General features: G+C 37.1%; 1 protein-coding gene across 2 annotated transcripts in view; it reads left to right on the top strand.

Annotated features, from left to right (window-relative positions):
• The window catches only part of CTNNA3 (catenin alpha 3), a gene marked incomplete at both ends in the record, with an annotated part of 1656346 nt that overhangs the window by 807308 nt on the left and 825833 nt on the right, over window positions 1-23205 (top strand). For both annotated transcript variants that reach the window (XM_080694112.1, XM_080694111.1), the window contains one exon: window positions 22944-23024. In XM_080694112.1, the coding sequence (XP_080550238.1) occupies window positions 22944-23024 (81 nt within the window). The remainder of the gene's footprint in view (window positions 1-22943; window positions 23025-23205) is intronic.

Raw genomic sequence — 23205 nt, 5'->3', positions numbered from 1 at the left:
TGACTCAAGATTCCAAATTTGTTAGTGTGGTGCTTTATTTGTGACTAATACCTCATGGAAAAGCCAAGCTGAATACAGCTCCACTAGGGGGAAAGGTCAGATATGTGATCCCAATACAGGGAATAAATAGAAGTGCCCTTTATGTAGTTGCAGAAATATTACTATACTGACACATCAACACAGCAGATGTCATGAGGCTCTTTAGCAGATACCCAAACAAAAGCTCTAATTCAAACGATGTTGCAATAACAATTTGAAAATGCTTACATACATTTAGAATATTTGGTGTATAGTATAATGTAAAGAAGGTGACTACTACTCATAAAAAAATTAATGCATCTGACTCAGTTTCCCTTGTAAAAATGTAAATAATATTCTACCTCAGGGTGACTATTAAACTAGATAAAATTCATAGAATAACATGTTTCTTGGTGGTTAAGAGTTGTTGGAGCTGGACGTGGTGGCACACTCATGTAATCTCAGTACTTGGGAGGCTGAGACAGGAGGATCCAGGTTCACAGACAGCCTTGGCTACTTAGTGAAGCTCTTTGCAACTCAGAGAGACCCTGTTTCAAAATAAAAAATAAAAAATAGGGATGGGGGTGTTCCATCCCCAATTCAGAAAAAAAAAAAAAGAGTTGTTGGGCAGTTAGCAATCATTATTTGTGCACGTTTATTTTAAGGGGAAAAAATCCCCATAAGCCATTTTCATGGTAAGAATTTCAGTATATAGAAAATGACACCCAATATCATCCATGATTTTGTCTAATATGGCCATTACTCCAACATAGATTTTTATATTTTTAAGATGGAAAGTTACAGTTTTCTCAGTGGTAGTTGACTTGATATTTGGCATTCATAACAACATTAGGTTGTGTGTCAGAATTCAAGGCAAGAAAGAAAAGAAAATGCCGAGTATCTGAATAATGTAGGGTTTTTTTTTTTTTTTTTTTTTTTTTTTTTTTTTTTTTTTTTTGCAGTACTGGGATGGAACCCGGTAGCATTATACCTCCGAACTACACCCCCAGCCCTATTTTTTGGTCTTTTTATTTCTGAAACAGGTTCTCGCTGAATTGCAAAGGGCCTCGCTAGGTAGCTGAGGCTGTTCATGAACCACGATCCTCCAATCTCAGCCTCCCGAATGCTGAGATTACAAGTGTGTGCCACCACAATCAGCCTGAAAATGTAGTATTTTTATGGGAGCATTCTCTTTTTCTGTATTATTGCTTACTCATTTTAAACTTGGGACTGATGTATCAGTATTACCTGGGAGCTTGTTGGCAATATAGAATTTTAGGGACAACCTAGAACTAAAGATTCGATCAGAGTTTAGATTTAAATAAGATCCTTCAGAGAGTCTTATACACAATAATATTTGATAAACAATGCTAATAAATTAACAATAATTGTCAAAAATTAACAATTAATTAACAAGTACAATTAACAAATTAACAGTTTTTAATAAGCACTTAAAATGAAATTTATATTTTATTTGAATTATTGATACTGGACTTCAAACTGAAAATCATGAAAGATGAAAAATATGGCAGACATCCTGACAGTAGTTAATTTCAAGATCATCTCAAATGCAGATTAACATTTTTCAGATTAATAGACTGACAAATGTTAAGGTAAATCACATCTTTTTTAAAAATAAGATATTTTACATCAGCATGTGGCATATTAAAGTAATACATGCATCTGGTGAGACAAATACTAGAGGAAAATGTTCATCATAACCTGTAATATATGAGTGTAATGTTAAAAGTCTTTTAAATCACATTACAAACTAGTCCTATGGAAGTATTGTTATCCTCTTACATCGTGTCATATTTTAGCACTGAATTTTTATATTTTTTTCACTGTGTAGGTTGAACATGTGTCAGATTATAATAGATGAGTCTAGTAAATAGCTCACTCCTATACAAGTAAGCCTTGGTGATGCAATAAGTTTTAGAGAATACTCTTTGCTCTGGAATGAAAACGTTGACTATAGTAAGGTACTTTTAGTCCTGGTGTCATTATAAAAATACCTAGTATCCTTGGGAAATAAGTAACTAATTGATTAACCGATTCAATACGTAATTATAAGTGTCAGGCAGAAGCTAGGCAAGAGCAGTGAACAAAATCAGAATCAGTCCTCCGCCCTCTCAACGTTTCACTCTCTTTATTGTAGGGAGATACATTAACCAATGATAAAATGAAATTTATCATTGCAAGCTATAATGTGAGTTTTAAGTGCTGTGAAAGTCCAAGGAGCCTTCCTGGCAGAAGTGACATTGGAAAAGTGAGTAGGCAGTAACCAGGCCGAGAACACAGAATGTGGAGAGGGGAAGAGAATCCTGGGTTGAGGGATTAGCAGGAGCAGAGCTCTGTGGAGAGTGAGGGAACCATGTTGAAGTATCTACAAAGCCATAATGGTTTGAATATAAAGATAAAAAAAATGGTAGCCTGAGACTGAGCTGGAGGGATGGTTAGGAAGAGATCAAAGCAGGCCGGAGCTTTAAGATATAGTAAGAATTTGGGTCCCTGTTTAAAATCTTTCAAAGGAAAACCACTGATAGATTTAAAAAGGAAGCCATGGCATGAAGATAATTTTTTATCACTTATTTCTTTACAATCGCACTGGCAGTAGTGTGGGAAATGCATTGGCTAGAAAATTAGCAATGTCAGAAGCTGTCTGACGTTGTGTACCCGTGTGAGAATGGCAATGCCCATCTCAATACCCTGGGTGGGGACGGGGCGGCGAGAGGGAGCTGGGGGAAAGCCCACTAAGTGCATGCATGTCAGGAGCTCTATGAAGCTATATCTTGATACGAGACTGGAATGCATCAATAAAAGTATAAAAAATGAAGTAATACGTGGACAAATTAGAAGATGATGAGCGTTGTCTAAGCAATCAAATATTAAGGTAGTGCTGATGGTAAAGGTAAGTGAATGGGCCCCGGTAGTATGAAGGAAGGTGTCTTGATGATCAGTTGAGGGAATAAGAAGGAACTGAGGTGATTTCTGATTTGTGGCTTTTTATATCTGGTGGTCAAGAGATTCATGTTAGCGTAGGAAGGTCATAAATGTAGTTTTAGGTTTGATACTTTTCAAATTCTATTTGGATAATAAAAAAAACATTGGATTCAAATGAGCCATCTTTATCCTGAGATGAGAATAATATACACTTTACATTAATTATAGAATATTACAAAATATCTAAACTTTCTAGCAGTTCTCTAATATAATCAAGTTCCTCTGCATCAAAAATGCAAATAAATTACTTTATATTCTGGACCAGATTCTGCTTTTTCCAGTACTTGATGATTCTCTTGCGTGTATCACATTATTTTTTTTTTATTCTTTTTAGTTGTTCTCTGCTAACCCAATTACTTAGGGTGCATTTTAAAACCAAGATCTTAGCAATTGGCTTTTAAATAGGAGTGAGGCAACATAACAATGAAGACCTTAAGAGTCCAACACATCTATGTTCTAAGCCGGCTTCTGTCATTTACTAGTTCTGTGTTCACACAAAACAGTTTGTTCTTCTGAGCCTAAGTTTACTCATTCTCCAAATAGAGATAGTCCAAATAGAATAGTTTCTAGAGCCTATTCATTGCTAATAATTAATAAAGCTATTGAGATGATTTGGTCAAATAATATATCTAGATGACTTAGTTCAGTGCTTGACACATCATTATTAAATCATTAACATTGATATTATTGTTTATATTTCTGCTATATTATTGATATTATTTAGCTTTCACATCTACCATATACTCTGCAAAATATTGGCCATGACTTTACTTGATAATTCAGAAATAGTATTTTTTTTCTCTGTTAGCTCTTTCTCTTTCCAGCCTGTAGGGCCATGGGATTGGGAATAGGGAATATTCTTTGGGGTAGAGATACCTCCTAACTGAGGCATAATGTTTATAAATTGTCCCCAGTTATGCCTTCTGATTGCTCTGTATCAATTTAATATTTTTCCCTTTACCTCCCCGGTAGCAATTGCTGAGTGAATGCCAGGAACCTTCAGCATCCTTTCCTCCTCTGAATGCTCAATGCTTAAATATGTAGAGACTTCCACACTGATAGGCAAATCGATCCTCTCCCGTTGTCAGGGGCTCCCAGGGGACAAGCCATGCTGGAGGAGTGCTGGTGTTCAGCCCATCCTGCTTATCAAGTAGTTTGAGGATTCTCCCCTCTTCCTACTCTCACCTCATGTTACTGTTGAGTGAACACAATACAGGGGAAGGTTCTACTTTGTTACCATACTAAGAACCCACCTGAATCAATGTCTTGTCTTTTACACATCATTTTAAAAGACAAAAAGTCCAGAGTTTGGCTTATTGGAGTGTATGTTTACATTGATGTAGCAGAAGTAGAATAAGTTTTCATGGATTTGGTCAAATTTCATGAATCTGGGAGCCTTTATAAATTTTGGCTTTAGTTTATTTTCATGAGAACAAGGATTTAGTGAGCATATGAATAAGACAAAAGATGTTTTATTTGTAAAATGGTAGAAGAAAAATATTCTTTCATGGACTTGTAACACTTGTAAGCAATGACACTTATTATTTACAAATGATCTACTTAAATTAAAAATGTACTTATTAGCTGGGCATGGTGGCACATGCTTGTAATCCTGAGATTACAAGGCTGAGACAGGAGGATCCCAAGTTCAAGGTTAGTATCAGCAAGTGGTGAGACTCTCATCAACCTAGTGAGATCTGATTTCAAAATAAAATAGGGCTTCAGATATATCTTAGAGGTAGAATGCCCCTGGGTTCAATCCCTACCACTATACCCCCCCCCACACACACGCAAATGTCCTTATTACATATGAATTTTACCTATTTGATAAAGTACTAAAAGTTTCTTAGAGTCATAGTCTAGATTTAGTAATACCTATCTGCAGTTACTCTATGTCTCCCAAACCCCCAAATACTATTTGTTTATTTTATTTTATTTTATTTTATTTTATTTTATTTTATGGCACTGGGGGTTGAACCCAAGTGCAGTATTCTACCGCTACACTACGCTTCAAGCCCTTTTTATAAATTTTTTTTTTTTGTGGTACTGGGCATTAAACTCAGAGGCATTCTACAACTCTGAGGTACATCCTCAGCCCTATTTTATTTTTTACTTTGAAACAAGGTCTCACTAAGTTGCAGAGTACTTCACTAAGTTTCTGATGCCAGCCTCAAGCCTGAGACTCTCCTGTCTAAGCCTCCCAAGCACTGGAATCATAGGCATAAGCAGCCACCACACCGGGCTATGAACACAGGTGCCAGCTGTCTACCACCCATGAACGTCAGGAACCTGAGGGTTCTAGACCTCCAACCCTGCTGAGGAAGTCTACACCCTCTATCCCTCTTTTTTTTTTTTTTTTTTTGGTGGTACTGGGGTTCCTGGAAGCCCTTCTACCTCTGGGCTTCACTCCCAGACCTATTTTATTTTTGGAAAGAGGGTCTCTTAAGCCAGTGTGGCTGGCTTCGAACCTGCATGATCCTCCTGTTTCCATCTCCCAAGCGCGGGGATTACAAGCGTGCGCCACCACACCCGGCTCCCTCTACCTCTCTTGAAGGTGGTGGGCCTTTTATAAAAGAAGAACTGCAAGACCCCAGAGGCGCTTGGTCCCTTTCCAGATGGCCTGTGTTCTCCCTTAAACACATATCCCCCACTTTCCTAAATAAGCCTCTTTGTCTTTGAAAAATAAATAAATATATAAATAAATAAAAAATTGCTGTGCAGTCTAGATGCACACTAAACTGATGAACACCCTTTTCAACCAGGTGAGAGAAAGCTTCCTGACCTCCTCCTCTGCTTAGTGGGGAAGAGTGTCCCTCATAAGTCCCCTGGGCCTGCTCCTTTAGTGCCCTGCCAGGCTTGTTGCTCAAATATAGTGCTCATGTCTTCTGGATCTTTTGACCTGTATTGTGGTCTTGCTGCATCATGTTAAATCTGTATTCTTTGTCCCAGGATTTCTAGCTAGTTCATATAGCTCCATTTCCCTGGGGCTGATGAAAGGAGGAGTTAATTTTCTGAGCTTTCTAACGGCAGACATTGCAAAGCACAGACCTGTCTCTCATGTTAGTGGCTCTCTGAGCCACACCGCAAGAAATATTACAGGCAGCAGATAGTTTCATTTTCAATTTAGACACCCATTATTTGATATTTACAGGCCATTCCTAATTCCAGCTCTTGAATTTATGGTTTGTTCTGGCGATTATCACCACAGCAATCTACTGCAGCTGGGTTGTGCTTCTTCGGCGCTGTGTGCGGCTTTATCAGTTTTCCCTGACGTCTCTAGCTGATATATCGCGACACGTCCACCTCGCCGGGCTCATAGAGGCTTGCTTTATGACTCCCAGTGGCTCCATTTCTTCTGGGTGGGTAGGCCTCGGGGAAGCTGACCCTTGGGAAAGAGGGTGATGGTCACTGAAAAAATAAAAGTGTAACGCGTTAAAAATCAGAACTTTTCTCAATCGAACTAGATGATACCATTTTTAAAGTTAAATTAACTGAGTTTTGTTGGTGCTAAATAATAACGAAATAGAGATGTTTTTAGTTTGCCTTGCAAACCTCGAGTGAAGAGTCACATATGAATCGCTGGAGATACAGAAAAACAGTGGCAATAGCTTCTATGGAATCATAAGCACATTTCAAATGGTTATTTTGCATTTTTGTTTTTGAATAGATTGAATTCAGTTTTACCTCTTAGGTTCCTGAGTGTTCCCTAGGCTCTGTGAGGGAGCATTAATTAAAGCTTATGGGAGGACTTTAGAAGTCTGTGCATTGATTTTCTGTAGAAGAAGCACTCAATAAATCTCATCTTTGAAAGGCTATAGAGGCACGTGTATCTATTCACATACCATAGATAAAGGGATATTTCATTTCCAGTCTTGCGGATTGGCTGGAGAAAAGAGCTTCTTCTGCTACCATACTTACCTACTTTTGTGATTTTGGTGTGGCTTGTCACTTACCCGTCTGTCCTTCAGAAGAGCTAGACTTCTCAAAACTAGTCAAGAGGATTGGGCTTCATTAAAAAAAAAAAAAAAAAAAAGGCTTGTTACTTCTTCTTCCCTCAATTAGAAATATCTTAGCACTTCCCTGAGATCTTGTCTTCTTCCATGGAGAGAGAGAAACAAAAGCAGAGAGAAAAAAGAGAAAAAATAAATAAATTTATAAAAAGCAAAGAAAACCACTATAGACAGGCCTGTGAACAAGTCCTTCCCGACCTCTGTCCTGTTTCATTTGTCAATTAAGTCCTTGCACCACAAGGGATCAACAAACTAGAAATAATCCTCCAACAGTATTTTCTCTTAGGGAGTGAGATGAAAATGCTCTTCTCTGTAGAGAAAGACAACCAAGAGGCAATAAGCTCTCCCAGTAGTGATACTCTGTGCACCGTGATCAGCTTTGTACAAATCCAAGAGGTCCAGTCTTAAACACCATTTTACAGAAGTGGAAACTGAGGTCCACAGAAACTGTGTGACTTACCCAAGTGCACACATAATAATAAGTGAAAAAATTTGGATTTAAATTATCTCCTCTGACTCACTGAATAGAATTTTTTTCCTTTACATTAGAATTGATAAGGAAAGAAGAAAACTTAAAATATGTACTTAGAATTAGTCTTAGAATGATCACTTTGAATAGAGAAAGATTTCCCTTCTTTTTAAGATTTAAAGAAGTTTATTAAAAAGATAGAAATACAGACAATATTTACAGCCTCATGTAACATGAGGGGGTGCTTCAAACAAAATCACCCAGGATTTCCCCTTTTTAAAAGAATAAATTTAACTGTGTATAGTTAAGCTATTCAGCATGATAATATATATTCATGTATCTATCTATCTATCCATAGTTATATATAAATTGTTACTATAGTGGAACATATTTATCATCTCAATTAGCCATATTTCACCATAGCAAGAATAGCTCTAATTTAGCCGGGTGTGGTGGCACACGCTTGTAATCCCTGCGCTTGGGAGGCAGAGACAGGAGGATCATGCAGGTTCGAAGCCAGCTGTGCTGGCTTAAGAGACCCTGTTTCCAAAAATAAAATAGGTCTGGGAGTGTAGCCCAGAGGTAGAAGGGCTTCCAGGAACCCCAGTACCACCAAGAAAAAAAAAAAAAAAAGAATAGCTGTAATTTATTCAGAAAAATTTCTGAATGTAATATACTATTATTACCTATAGCCCTCATGCTGTACACTAAATTTTTTTTGACCTGTTCACCCTACATGTTTGGCTCTTTGTATCCTTCAAGCTCCGTCTCTCCCTTTCCTCCTCTCCTGCTTCCTACCACCATGATGTGAGAACAGCTCTTCTCCCCCACTGCAGGCAGCAGGGCACAGTGCTGGCTCCTTTCTTGGGGGAGTGCAGCTGTATAGATTTCAGGCAGCTCCCTGAGGTGACATGTCTGTGAGCTCTACAGGTGTGTCCAGCAGTGAGTACCACAGGTATTCAGGGTCGTGAGGAAGGCTGCTGTTCCTCTTTCCTTGCAGGGAGAAGTCCCTCCTGGTTTGAGCTGATTCCTACTGAAGGGGTGGTGGCAGAGGCGAGACATTTCCCTCTGTTTTCCAGGTGGCCACTCTGGACTTCTGTGCTGTACAAGGTTTCTGGTCGTCCCACACTCCCCTTTAGTTATTTTCATCTGAACATAGATGATTATTTGTTGTTTGGGTGTCTTGGGGATGGAGGGAAATGCTCAAAATTTCTTGTTGGCTAGCTTGCTGATATCGAAGAAGAGGTTTTTTTTAAGTTTCAGTGTGAACTTTGAATTTGTAAATTTGTATCACTCTGTGTGAGTGTGGGGTGCACTCAAGGTTGGGCTCAGTTCCCTGAGGTCTTTTTCCTTTGGACTCCTTTCTTTCCACCTGACTACCTTGATCACCATTCTTAGGCCTGTACTCTAAGAAAAGTCAATAGTCTGCCTATTCCACAAAACCCCTTCCTCCTCCTGTGTGTCCCAGTAACACATAGCTAACACATGCACTGCTTCTAAGGTATCTTTTAAAACTTAAAAAAAGTAAAATAAAGCAATAATATTTTATCTCTCACCTGCCCTTTAATTTTACAAATTCTTTCTTTAACCCTGGTTGAAAAGTTGAACATGCCAAAACCTTTCTACTAATCTTTGTTCTTTCCTGTCATTCTTTGGCTTCTAATTAGTAACTAGAACATAATTGTCTAAACATCTATCTTGATTTAAGTGAACCCTGATTTTCCACAGTTCAGGTTTATTGCAGGAAGGAATTCAGCAGTTGAAAGAACCTAATTAGCTTATTTTTTTTTTCTTTGTCTGCTCTTTTCTGAGTTGGGGCAAAGGGATGAGTGAGAGGTAAAGAGAGGCGGAAAGTTAAAGCTGCCTCTCTGGGTATGGAAAGCTGACTTTCCACTGGACTTTCAGTTAGGGTTCCTGCAAGAGAAAACTTTGGTATGCCTAAATGGTAATTTGAGGAGGGTATATAAAAAGGCTGAATTACCTTGGTGTGGACCAGATTTGGGGAACTCTATGACTGTAAGTCGCCTGCAGAGGGCTTTGCCTGCCCCAGTCCTACATGAATAAAGGATGGGGTGGTCCTGGCACCTGAGAAGTTAGCTATATGAAGAAGGGTGCTTGACAGGAGCTGTGGCCCTCAGTACAGGGACAATTAACTCACATCCATCACATGGACTAGAAACAGAAAACAGGGCCCCCACCTTTCTCTTCTACACCTCCAGGTGCCAACCTTTGGCCACCCCAACCTGAAAGTGGAGAACAGTCTGTGTTATCTGTGAAGTGTGAGTAAAGTGGAGAGAAAGAATAAGGGATGTGGATCCAGAGAAGCAAATGAGAACAATTTGGCACACAATTATACTTCAGAACTCTGAAGTATAATCAGAGTTCTCCAGAGAACAAAACTGGTCAGATACATGTATAGATCCATAAGAGGGGATTTGTTATGAGAACTGGCTCACATGAATATAGAAGCCAAGAAGTATTGCAATCTGCTGCCTGCAGGCTTGAAAGGTAGGAAAGCCCATGGTATAAATCAGTCCACATCTACATGCCTGAGATCCAGGGAGCCAGTAGTGTAACTCCCAGTCCAAAGCCAAAGTCTTGAAAATGGGTTCAGTGGTGTAAGTTCTAGAGTCTGAAGGCTCAGGAACCAGGGGAGCACATATACCCAGGGAAAGAGGACATAAATGTGTCAGCTAGAAAATATTGGATAGAGCCAAATATTGAATGGGAGTGGGGGGAAAAAGGACACAATATTTTTAAAGCAGGAATCATTGGTATCTCTTAAGTTTTACTACACAGCTCAGAATTGATTCTGATTGTGTGTAGATACTATTTATGAGATTTTTTTCTGTTAAAGATGAATGCAGCCAGGTGTGGTGCATGCTTGTAATCCCTGTGCTTGGGAGGTGGAGACAGGAGGATCAAAGCCAGTCTTGCTGGCTTAAGAGACCCTGTTTCCAAATAAAATATAAAATAGGTCTGGGAGTGTAGTTTGGAGGTAGAAGGGTTCCATCCCCAGTATAAAAAAAATGAATGCACAAATTAATTTTTATAACAAACAATATTTTCAATAGGCCAGGAGGACTTGCTGTAAAATGTACTTATGCATCTTATTGTGAAGAAATTATTACCTACTAATTTAACTTGAAGGAAAAACTTTTAAATGCCCGGTCTCTTTAAAGTAGAGGGTATCTTTATTTAAATTTTCTGCATTCCACAAAGTCTGAAACTATTCAAATGATAAACAATGGAAGTGCTAATTGAGGATGGCAGTGATGGAAAATAGTTATGAAGTGATTAACATAACTATTATTTTATAGTGTCAAAAATAAATATATTTGGCCGGGCATGGTGGCGCATGCTTGTAATCCCCATGCTTGGGAGGCTGAGACAGGAGGATTGCGCAGGTTCGAAGCCAGCCTTAGCTGGCTTAAGAGACCCTGATTCCAAATAAAATATAAAATGAGAGTGTAGACCGGAGGTAGAAGGCCCCTGGGTTCCATCCCCAGTACCACCCCCAAAAATAAAATAAAATAAAATAAAATAATAAATATATCTGAAAATACAGATTACAGTCAATGGTGAAATGGAAACTGTTGCCAGAATGGTGTAAATTTATCTGCTCTACACTTCATATATGTGGACTATAGAAGTATTTTGTTAGCTGATAATTTAAACTTCATAAAGCCCCGTGTGATAGAGTTCTATTAAACTATGAAAACATGGTTTGGGATTTAAAAATAGTAATTTGACTCAAGAAACTGGAAAAATGGTAGAATATAAATGTTTTAACAAAATAAATGATGTTCTAGTTCTCTACCTCCCAAAATACTGTAGAGACAGAAAAAATTCTAGAAAGGGAAGATTATATGTAAAAGAGGGAAAATAACTTACTTGGTCTCTGTGTATAATGCTGTATTATTGTTTATTTGACTCTAGTAGTGTCTTTGAATATCATAAAAATGTCTTTCTGTAAGAGCTCCTGTTATGACTGACAGTGTAAAAGAAGACATTCCTACCCTTCCTTGGAGTAGTCCCTTCCCCGCAAGGCTCTCTCTGCCTGCTGGGTTGGACATCACAAAATCAAAAGGATTTCTACAATGAACCAGATCTCATTCTTAAATGTGCTAAGGTCCTCTGATGATGACTCAATAAAGGAATTTTGGAAATTGAAATGTCACTGAAGGCCTGATGTACAGTTTAACCTTTAAATGGAATTGGAGGATTTGGCCTAGATATTCATATTTCGTCATATTGACTATTTTTGACAATTACAGCATATCCATGAACTTAATATCCTGTGTAATAAAAGAATTATAATCTTTCTGAGGGTTATATGAAAACCTTATTCCCACAGATCTGTATCATTTTTAAATTTTTCATTTGTTCATTTATTTAGCTGTCCAAACATTCTTTTAAAATAATTCATTCAAATTAATGAATACTGAGCACCAATTTTGACCAAAGCACTGCTAGATATTTTTCAGGGAATAAAATAGTTTATGTTGTCTACAATTGTGATCTTAAGTTACTTTTATTGTAATAAAATCTTGTTTATTAGATTCCAGTTCTAATTGAGTTATTGCTTTACATGCTCTTGTACATTACCACATCGTACCGGTGAGGTAACTGAAGCTTAACTTATACAACTGACTTGTGGTCACCTTGTTGATATGTCTTCAAACTAAGATTTGAAGCATATCATCTGATTCCACTATTATGTCAACTTTTAAGAGGAATTTAGCTTCAATGCTACTTATTTTTATTCATCTATTTTGCATTGCTATATATCAAACCCAGGGTCTCGTGTATGCCAAGCAAGCTCTCTATCACTGAGCTACACCTTCACCCTACAAATACTATTCTAAATACATTGCAGTTAATATGACATGTGCTGAATAAGCTGAGAAAATAAGTCCAGTTTCAAATATACAGAAAGTATTTTAAACTCTGTTGATATTGTCAGTACCATGACTGGCTGGTCAATCTATTCTGGTTGTAAAATTAGACAGATGTTCTGCTTGTTTTTATTGTAAATTGACAATTTTTATTTCAGTATTTTTAACTCATTCCCCCACCTTACATGTTTATTTAGACAAGTTACAAACTATAGCAAAGAAAATACACACACACACACACACACACACACACACACACACACACACACACCTGAGACACTGACAGGCTTCCCATTATTTTTCTATGTCAAATAAAAACATAAATTACCACTAAATAAAGCTATCATTCTATGAAAGCAATGACAGAAATTTTATCATAACAAAAGAAATACTCTCTGAAAGGCAGTTCTTATGGCTAAATAAGTTGATTATCTCTATTTTTATATTTTCACTGCATGAGGCTCATGATAAGTACATAGGGACTAGAAATGAACATAATGCTTCTGAATCCTGTCCTGAACCTATGCAAAACCTTCAATTTTGAACCCATTCCTTTCATTTAATAATAACCATGACATGATTTATAGAAACAGGTTCTGACTTAGGAGCTGGCAAAGTTTGAAACCCATTAGAATAGAGGTGGCAGAAAATTTAGTTTAATGTCGAATTACTGAAATTAATAAACTTCATCTCTAAAATTCTTCCTAAGTAACAATAGCTGTCAGTTCCAGCATGCTGGGCTTGAATAGAGGGCAAGAAACTCCAGCAGGCAGAAAGGAAAAATGAGAAAATGGGATGCAGGGGTTGAGACAAATTATCACAAAATGTAAAAGTCTAGAGTTAAATCAGTGAAGGAGCCAATGATTCTAAGAAACCAAATACCAGGTTACTACTGAAACTTTCTGTCTCTTTCAAAGTGAACCTATTGGCTCCTGAGATGGATCTTATTTGCATTTGTGCTTATGCATGTCCATGACTGATTCTTTTTAGAAACATCTTTAAAAGGAAGCTCTGGTTTATATCCATGTTTAGCACTCATAGGAGATGAATAACCTGCCCAGTTAAACAATTTGAATTTTTTTGGCAATACAAACCCATGAATATTTCTTTCATATTTGTCGCATGGCAGTTGAAATCCTGCAATCTGCATCTCTGGTCTGAGAACACAGGTCATAGTCTGGAATGTTGTGCTGTCAGTACTAGGCTGTTGGGTACTAGGTCACTTGTCAACAAAAGAACTCTGGCATCCACTAGTACAGCTGGGTGGGACCCCAGAGATCATTTATTGGCAACTTTCTACAAATGTAAGGACATTCAGACAAAGGACCAGGGAAGTAATTAAGGTTAACTAGGTAGCTTACCTAAGATTATCTTTTTAGGTTATTTCAAAATCCCCAGTTTCTGACCCCAAAATTAGATTTGATATTTTTATCAAGTTTATATTGCATCTTCTTGTAAGGGTAATGATAAGTTTATTAATAAAAACATTGGTTGAGTAGAATATTTTACAACAGGATGGATGTCAAATAGTTTTGTTGAAAATACATCACTGATTGTATTTATAAAATACTTTGAATATTAGTTACTATTAGTAAGGGTGATTAACCATTTTTTCGCTTATTCACTTTATCCACTGTCATTAAGTGCCTAATACATAACTCTTAAATAGAGTTACAAGCTGATCATTTAAAAGATAAAGCAGAGTATAAATAAAAATAAAATGTTTCTTAGGTGTTATGATTGAATATGTAAAGATCAGTGGAAACACAAATGGGAGAATTCATAAATTTATTTTTATTGTGAAGTTGAGTGTCAAGAAAGGTGATAGAGAAACACCAAATTATGAATGAGAAACTTCCTCTTGAACAAGAAGAAATGAGGACATGCAAGGAAAAGAGTTCAGTGTTTGGAGAAGTCTAGAGAAATCAGCCAGCTGGTATAGTCAAAGAGATACAAGTGTTATTTACAAAGATATGTATAATAATAACTGTTGTCATTTCTTATGTCCTTACTGTGTGCCAGGCCTGTGCATCTGATTATTCCTTACAATAATCTTATAGTTCTCATATCATTTCTATGTTATGGGCAAAGGGAGGTTTTAAGATAATCCAACACACCTACCCACCAGCTGATGGAGCTCACATTCAAACACAAAGTTAACTGGCTCCACACTCTTATATCTGACTTCATTATATATTAGAAACACATTTATGTAATTTATATAATAGAAATAGTAGTTTGGGTTTAAGTTATATCACATTCAAGTTGTTAGGGTGTGGTGGACTAAATCTGAGCGAGAACTCAACTTGCCCTGAATTAACCAAGTACTGGGTATCCTCCTGGGACAAGATATTTAAACTTACTGAACTCCAGTGTCTTCATATGCATGCATTTGAAGATTTGGGGACAGCACTTTGGTCAACACATGAAAAGTACTGAAATCTGGCAGACATTTGATAAAATGATGGTTCAGTCACCAACTCCCTGTCCTGCCCCAGCAGGCAGTGACATGGGCTTGGCATCATACTTTTCAAAACAACACAAAAGTTTAAGATACTTGGAGTTGTTGACCTACTTTCCTTGGGAGTATTATTTGCTAAATCATCTTACTCTTTCTAAAATTTTTATTTACATTTACTTTTAGGTGATGCATAAAAGCATACAAATTATACTTATTGTGGGTAGCATGTGATGTTTTGATGTACTGCATAATATCATGTTTAAACCAGAGCAAATCTGTTATCACAAACATTCATCTTTTCTAAATGACAAAAAAACTAAAATCCTTTCTTCTAGCTTTTTTAAATGTACACTACATTATCATTACCTATAGTTATCCTGTGGTGTAGTAGCACAACAGAATTTCTTCTTTTCTAACTGTAACTTAATGCCCCCAATTAACCTTGCCTAGGACCTCATTTCCTCTTCCTGTCCCCAGCCTATGGTTACCAGTATTCTACACTCAACTTCTATGAAATCAGATTTTATAGATTCTACACACGAGTGAGAACATGTAGTACTTGTCTTTCCATGTCTGCCATATTTGATCTCCAGTTCCATTTTTGTTGTCTCAAATGATAGTCATCCTTTTTATGGCCGAAGAGTTTGCCATAGTGTATATGTACCATTTTTATCTGTTCATCTACTGATAGGCACTTCAGTTATTTTCATTTCTTGACTGTTGTGAATAATATTCAATAAACATGTGAGTGCAGCTATCTCTTCAACATACTGATTTGATTTCCTTTGGATATATAGCCATTAGCAGAATTTCTGTATCATAAGGCAATTCTATTTTTAATTTTTGTGAGACCTCCATACTATTTTCCATAATGGTTGAACTAACATACATTCTCACTAACAGTGTACAAGGGTTATCTTTTTTTTTCTTGGTGGTACTGGGGTTCCTGGAAACCCTTCTATCTCTGGGCTACACTCCCAGACACCTATTTTTTATATTTTTATTTGGAAACAGGGTCTCTTAAGCCAGCGCGGCTGGCTTTGAACCTGTGTGATCCTCCTGTCTCTGCCTCCCAAGCACAGGGATTACAAGTGTGCGCCACCATGCCCGGAAAGGGTTATCTTTCCTCCATCTACTTTCTTACCAGCACTTATCTTTTGTTGTTTTTTATAATGGTCATTCTTACTAGACTAAGAATCACATAATATATTTTTGTGGTTTTGATTGCATTTCCTCGATGGTTATTAAGACTAGGCATGTTTTTTCATATGCCCATTGCCAATTTGTATGTTTTTAGAGAAATGTCTACTTGTTTTTATTGGGCATTTTTAAAATCATTACTATTGTCGTTATTTGCTATATTTTTTTCCCTGTGGTACTGGGGATGGAACCCAGGGGCATTCCACCTCCGAGCTACACCCCCAGCTCTATTTTTTATTCTTTATTTTGAAACAAGATCTAAGTTGTGGAGGGCCTCACTAAGTAGCTGAGACAGGCCACAAACCTGTCATCCTCCTGTCTTAGCCTTCCAAGTACTGGCAATACAAGCATGTGCTACCTCACCCAGCTTTGAGCTTTTTGAGTTACCTATAAATTCTGGATATTAACTCTTGTCAAAAGCATAATTTCCAAGCATTTCCACTCATCCCGAAGGTTGTCTCTTTACTCTTGATTGTTTTCTTAGTGAAAACATGTTTTAGTTTGATGTAATCCCATTTGTCTATATTTGCTTTTGTTTCACGTGTTTTTGGTCTTGTCCAAAAGAACCCCTCCCCAGTCCTATGTCCTGAAGCATTTTCATGTTTTCTTATAATAGTTTCATTCTATTCTAACACAGTTACTTTTTTAAACATTCCTTCAAATGTCAGCATTAATTTCTTGTTTGTTTTAGTTTTATTTTCATATCGTGGTTCTTGCTTCCGAAAGATCACTTAACATGCCCCATCAGGGTGTCTTTCTGACATGCTGCTCAGTGCAGCGCTATTTTGAAAAAAGAGATTTCATTTTTTATGCTTGTCTATTTGTATATCTCGCATGCCTGGAAAATGTGGTCTAGAATCTGTTGCCTCTGCTATTTGTTAAGCATAAAATATTTTTAAAGCTATTTCTACAGAGAAGAACTAAGTTTAAGGGTATCATATTTCACCTTTACCATGAAATAAAGATTTTCCACTAGAAAGGAAATGTTTCATTTTAAAAGCTAAAGTAAAATGGCATACCTATAAGAGACAGAAGCAAAACAACAGAATGACCACCAAAAGAATTTTCTTGTGGTTTAAATTCAACACTAGGCTTCTCTGCATTAACATTTCCATTTGCTGATGAATTAGATAAATTGTCATTTGTTTTAATCCCCACTCCTTAGTATTGGAGGCTCACCATTTTCTGGAGTGAGCATTCTCATGTTTCTGTTTCAAATGTCTCCTTTTATTTGAACGATTCTGGCTTTATGTTACACACACATATTTGATGCATTTTCAATGGCTGTTTATGCAAGAAATTGTATAATAAAAGTAACATATTATTCTGTAATTTTTCTCTTGAGAAAATGTGGCCCTTTCATAGAATTTTAAACTTAGGAAAAAATATAGGAACAACTGGAGACAAACCTTTATTTTACGGGTTTGGAAATTAAGGCCCAGATAGGTTGTGGGATTTGTACAACTATCTAGTCTTCATTTCTCTATTTTGCAAACAACAACAACAACAACAACAACAACAACAACAACAACAAAACAGATTTTGGGTTCCTACGATGTACAAAGCACTTTGCTAGATGTAACGAGGGATAAAGTAGATCTTAGAGGTTTCTCTCCTTCAAGGATAGTCCAGTGAACTTTACTCCTACAGGTGAGCAGCTCACCGAAGACAAATACTAGCAAAGCAAGCTCTCTACAGGCCCTTGAACAACAAAATGATCATCTTTATGTTGACCTGGCTGTTGCCTTGAAATGGTCAGTTCATAGCTCCATTGTCCAGAGTCACCACAGTCTGATACCTGGATGCCAGCCCATGATAGTTCTCTTCCCTTCACCTGTGGGCCTCTGCCAGTCATCATCCTGCCTCATTTACTCAAGCAGAGTCCTTAGGTCTGTCTCTTTTATTTATCTTTAATGCCATTGCATTAGTTTCAACATTCGTTCTCGCTCTTGTAGACTATTGCTGTGACCATCTAATTCTGCTGCCTGTCAGTGTTCTTAATCTCCTCGAATCCACTGTGTAAACTCCAGCCAGCTTGATGTCATGATCTAACTTTATCACTCACTTCATTCACTTGGTTAAATTGTAAAACTCAGTCATCTATAGGATCAACTGCATTTCTCAGTATGATGGAGATCTTCAGTATCAGAAAGACCTCCTCTTATTATTGTACACCAAACACTCTATAAGGACCTTTGCCTTTGCTCAGGCATTCTATCCTCTAGAATGGTCTCTGCTCTCATCTGCACCTGCCTAATTTCCATACATCCTGCAGTACTCAATTGTTACCTCCTCAGGCATCCTCCCCTCATCCTTAATGGCAGTGTCATTCGCATCCACTTATGTATTACCCCAGACACTGTTCTTAAATACCATGTGTCTATTTCTACCGGTAGATGTGTGCTCTTCAAAGGTACATTCACTGGTTCATATGTGATGCCACGCATGTAGTAGTTAATATAGATATATTCACCATATTGGACTGTATTTAAAGCAAGTATTATAAAATAATTGTAGGAAGCACAAGAAAATACATTGGAAGATAGTAATTCCAATAGGGAAAATTAGCAAAGATTTTATAGCTAGGCATAGTGGTACGTGCCTATAATCCCAGGACTTGGGAGGCTGAGACAGGAGGATTGATCACATGCTCGAAGTCAGCCTCAGCAACTTAGTAAGGCCTCCCACAACTTAGCAAGACCTTGTTTCAAAAGAAAGAAATAGGTTTAGGGATGGAGCTCAGAGACAGAAAGCCTCTGGACACAATCCTCCATTCCCCCAAATAAGAAAAAAATACATAAAATTTAGTAATTGATTTGCTTTTTCAGAATTGTTTATAATAAAATAAAAAGTTGGATGCAAGAAGTGAAAAGGAGCTGGGCGTGGTGGCGCATGCTTGTAATCCCAGCATTTGGGAGGCCGAGACAGGAGGATTGCAGTTCACACATACAGTCTCAGCTACTAGTGAGGCCCTTGCAACTCAGTGAGACCCTGTTTCAAAATAAAGAATAAAAAATAGGGCTGGGGGTGTAGCTCGGAGGTCGAATGCCCCTGGGTTCCATTCCTACTATTAAAAAAACAAGTAAAAATGAAATTTTTTACAAGCAGAATCTCTGAGTTATAACTATATTACATAAAACACAAAGGACCTATTTAGGTGTCTTATTGATAACTGATGAGTAAACACTGGAGTAGATCACGTGAGACCTTAAACACCACCAAGAAATTTTTCCTAACTTCATCAGCAATGGGAATACAGTGAATGGTTTTAGAGCAAAAGAGGGGTATAACTAGGCTTCATATTTCCCCATTTTTACATTTATCAAAGGTTGAAAGCTTTGTCTATTGGCTTCTTCCTCTCTATCTTAATCTAATCAAAAAATGATTTGCATAAAAATAAGAACTCAATGTATGTTTTAGAACAGCATCATCCAATTGATCTTTTTGTAATAACAAACATGGTCTGTATCTGTAGTGAACAATACAGTAGCCACCAATATGTGTGGATATGGAGCCGTTAAAATTGAGGAGCTCAAAAACCACATTTTTAATGTTTTTATTTTAATTGATTTATGTTTAAATTTAAATAGCTATGTGTGATTAGTGGCTACTGCATATTGGACCATGCAGTGTTAGAAAGTCCTCCCAGGCAGTCACAACAGGAAACAGATGGGACACTCAGATTAGGATAATTGAAGGAGTTTATTTATAAAGAAACTTTTTCCAAATGTGTGGTTAACTTTAAAGGAACCATGAGAGAGTATAATTAACAGTGGTTAGTCACATGGAAGCAATGATGAGGCAGATTGATGGAAATACTCAGGTAAGATTATACAGGAGGGGCCTGGATTGTGTTTGGACAGTATTTATAATATACAATAATAATTTTAATGAAATTTCATTAAATGAAGATCATTCTCAGGACTGTTCCTTTCAATACAGTCTTTTCTTATTGACATCTTATGTAGTGTTGGACAATGTGATGGCCTCATCCATTTGGTACAGACCCATGGTATGTTTTCTGTGTCTTTCTCCCTGACACTCCCTGAAAGGCATCGGTCAAGGATTCCTCTAAGGAGCATCCTCTCCTCTGCGTACATGGGGATCTAGGCAGCTTCTGACTGTTGTCTGTGGATGTGTTTTAATATCCTGCCCTTTCCATCTCTCATCTCAGGGCAGAGAATTCTCCTTCACTCCTAGCTCATTGCTTGATGATTTGTTAAGGCTTTGAAAAGAGAAGGAATGAGGGCTTTTAAATAGGATGAGGTGATTTCTCCTTGCTTTATTTATTTTTATGCCATGTAAAAAGAATAAAGAGGCATAAAATGGCTCGGACACAGCCCAATAAATCTAAATAAATAGAGCAAGGATCCAATAAAAAGCTGGAGGTAAAAAAGATGAAAGGTGTTGTTGGCTGGGGGTGGGGCACAGAGGGAGAGAAAAAGAAGAGGGGACAATTTTATACTTCTTGTAATGTTAGGGTCTGTTTATTATTACCTGGAGAACAAAATGTCTTTGACCCGATGAAACATTTTAAACTCGGGTTAAGCTTTGAGTAGAAATTAGCAAATCATCTTTATAGTCTTTATTGAATCTCTCCATGCCGTCACCTTCTGTCATCCTTTATTAAAGTTTGGTGTGCCTCTGCAGCTAGGTCTCAGAAAGCTGACATCCTTTAGTTGTTCTGATGAATCACTCCACAGAAGCCAGAGTTTTTACATCCAACACAACGGGAGTCTCCCACATTATTCTTGATATTGTGTGTGTGGACGTGGGTGTGTATGGGGGTGTCTCTTTGTCCCAGTCCTGCCCGTTCTTTGATAATCTCTGCTTTCATAATGTGGAAAGAGATATATCCAAGAGCTAATAATGCATGAAACTGGATAATCAGGGCTAGGTTCTTTAGGTAAAATTAGAAACTGTTTTAAAGCCCATTGTGTATCTGCTTATGCAATTGCCTTACAGAGCCCTGAATTAACTCTTCATAATTCTTTCCTGCTAGGGTAGGAAATGCTGGGTCAGAACTGTGGATATAGTTCTGTCACCTGTATATATTGCCACCATTGTTATAATATCTCAAATTGTATTTGATTTCAGTGAAATGAAATTAAGCCCAATGTCTTCTATCTCTTCTTTCCTTTACTTCACTCTTCCTTTGCTTGACACAATTTCAATCATACACACATCTCACACTCTCTTTTGAAAATAACATACATTAAGGACTTAGTGGCTGGAATTGCGTAGCAGCAGCTTTCAGCTATCACAGTGCATCGGAATTAATATTGGAATTTCATAAACATGGATCTCTAGATTCCAAACATCTTGCAGTAGATAACTTCAAGCAGTGATCATTTTTATACCTTAAATATTAGGAATACAACTGTTGAATAAATCTAGATTTGACTGAGATTTAGGTGGGTTCCAACAACATCAGCTAATAGAAGAATTTAGCTGTACACTTTAGCTAACTGCTTTTTCCAGGGTCTAGTATTATAGCAATTAAGCTATATTTTGTTTTGAATTGACTTGTCCACTTTATAAACTAGTAAACTTTCAATGAGTCCTATAAAGTTTACTCTTTGGAATAGAAAAAAGAATCAGATATGGTTGTTAATATCAAGATTGCAATAGCCTTTCCTGGGTGATGAACATGCTTGAGAAGGGTTGTTTGGGGGATTCTTTTTGGAAACAAACCATTGAAAAGTAGGAAGGATTTTAACAGGTGTTGTTTGAGGGAGATGCTGAGAACAGGGGGGAAACACATAGAAAAGTATAAGAATATTACTACTATAAAGGACAGTGTTTGAAAATATGTGGCCAACTTAAAGGTAATCTAGGACAGGAAACAGATGATCTTGAGTTTCTCATTAAGGAGTCTTTCCATCTGAAGGTGTGGATTTGTGTCTGAGTTTAGTCACTGGGGATAGCATTTTACATGCTGCCTAATGGTTTGTCTATACTTTGTCTCAATGTCCTTGTTCATGGAGCTCATGGCAAAAGCTCCCTCAGTTATCAGCTGCTAAAAATTTCCTTCCTGATTTTTCATGGCCTCTTCTCTAGAGTTCTTTTCAGCTTATTAATTTAAAATCAGTAATTTTCCTAGAGGTGAATCACAATGATTTTCCCCAATCTCTTTTACACAAGATATCACTGGAAAAGTCTGATTAAATTCAGTCCATTGTTTCGAACAAAAAAATAATACATAGAAAATAACCACCAAGGTGACTCTCTATGTGCTCAATAGCCTAAAGATTTAGGTTAAGGATATAAGAGAGAGAACTGTTCTGCTCAAAGAATGAAAAGGTGTTGCACAAATTATCTGCAAGAGCCAAAAACAGCATCCAGTTCTTACTTAAAACAATTTGTTCTTGGAATATTGTCAGCTAAAATTGTGGTCAACTTTTGCAAATTGTATGAATTTGCACTGCATATTTTATTTAGTGTTTAGCAAAACTCCAATATGGCTCTGCATAACTTACACAATACACCAAGAACATGACTTCAGAAACTCCCACAGAAGTTGACAAATTGGGCATCTAATGCTTTTAAGCTAATTGCATGCTTAGCAGTTAAAGAGTTGACTTGTTAAGAATGAAGATCAGAGTTTCATGGAGATAATGCTCTGCCTACTGCCACATTGAACCAAACCCTGTATCAGAAATATTACAGAACTTTAAAGGAGAAAATAATGTGAGCTTTAATCACCATTCTACTTAGTCTTAAGTGAAATGCTCATGAATCATATGCAATATCATAGCAGTTTTGAAAACTATTCTTGAATTTTCAAGCTGTTATTTTCAGGAAATTTAGAAAGCAAATTGCTAAGTGATAAAGAGTAATTTGCTCCCATTGCTTATGTCATTTGTTTTTTTCCTTCCTTGCAGACTGGGAAAAAAGAAAGAAGTAATACCCTGAACATTGCTATAGACAACATGTGCAAGAAGACAAGAGACCTTCGCAGACAGGTGAGGGGAGAGTGAGGCAGAAACAAACATGCAAAATTAAGCTTTTTCTAATTGTCAGGATATTTATTTCTTGCTTCTGTTCTTTTAAAATTAATTTAGAACAGGAAACAAGAACAGTGTGTATAGAATTTCCACATTTGTATACCTCAAACTATTTGTGGCAAAAAAAAAAAAATAGAAG

The sequence above is a fragment of the Muscardinus avellanarius genome (genome assembly GCF_963383645.1).
Source record: "Muscardinus avellanarius genome assembly, chromosome: 4".
Taxonomy (NCBI): Eukaryota; Metazoa; Chordata; class Mammalia; order Rodentia; family Gliridae; genus Muscardinus; species Muscardinus avellanarius.
The sequence above is the reverse complement of the archived record's forward strand: the minus strand, read 5'-3'. Positions and strand labels throughout refer to the sequence as shown.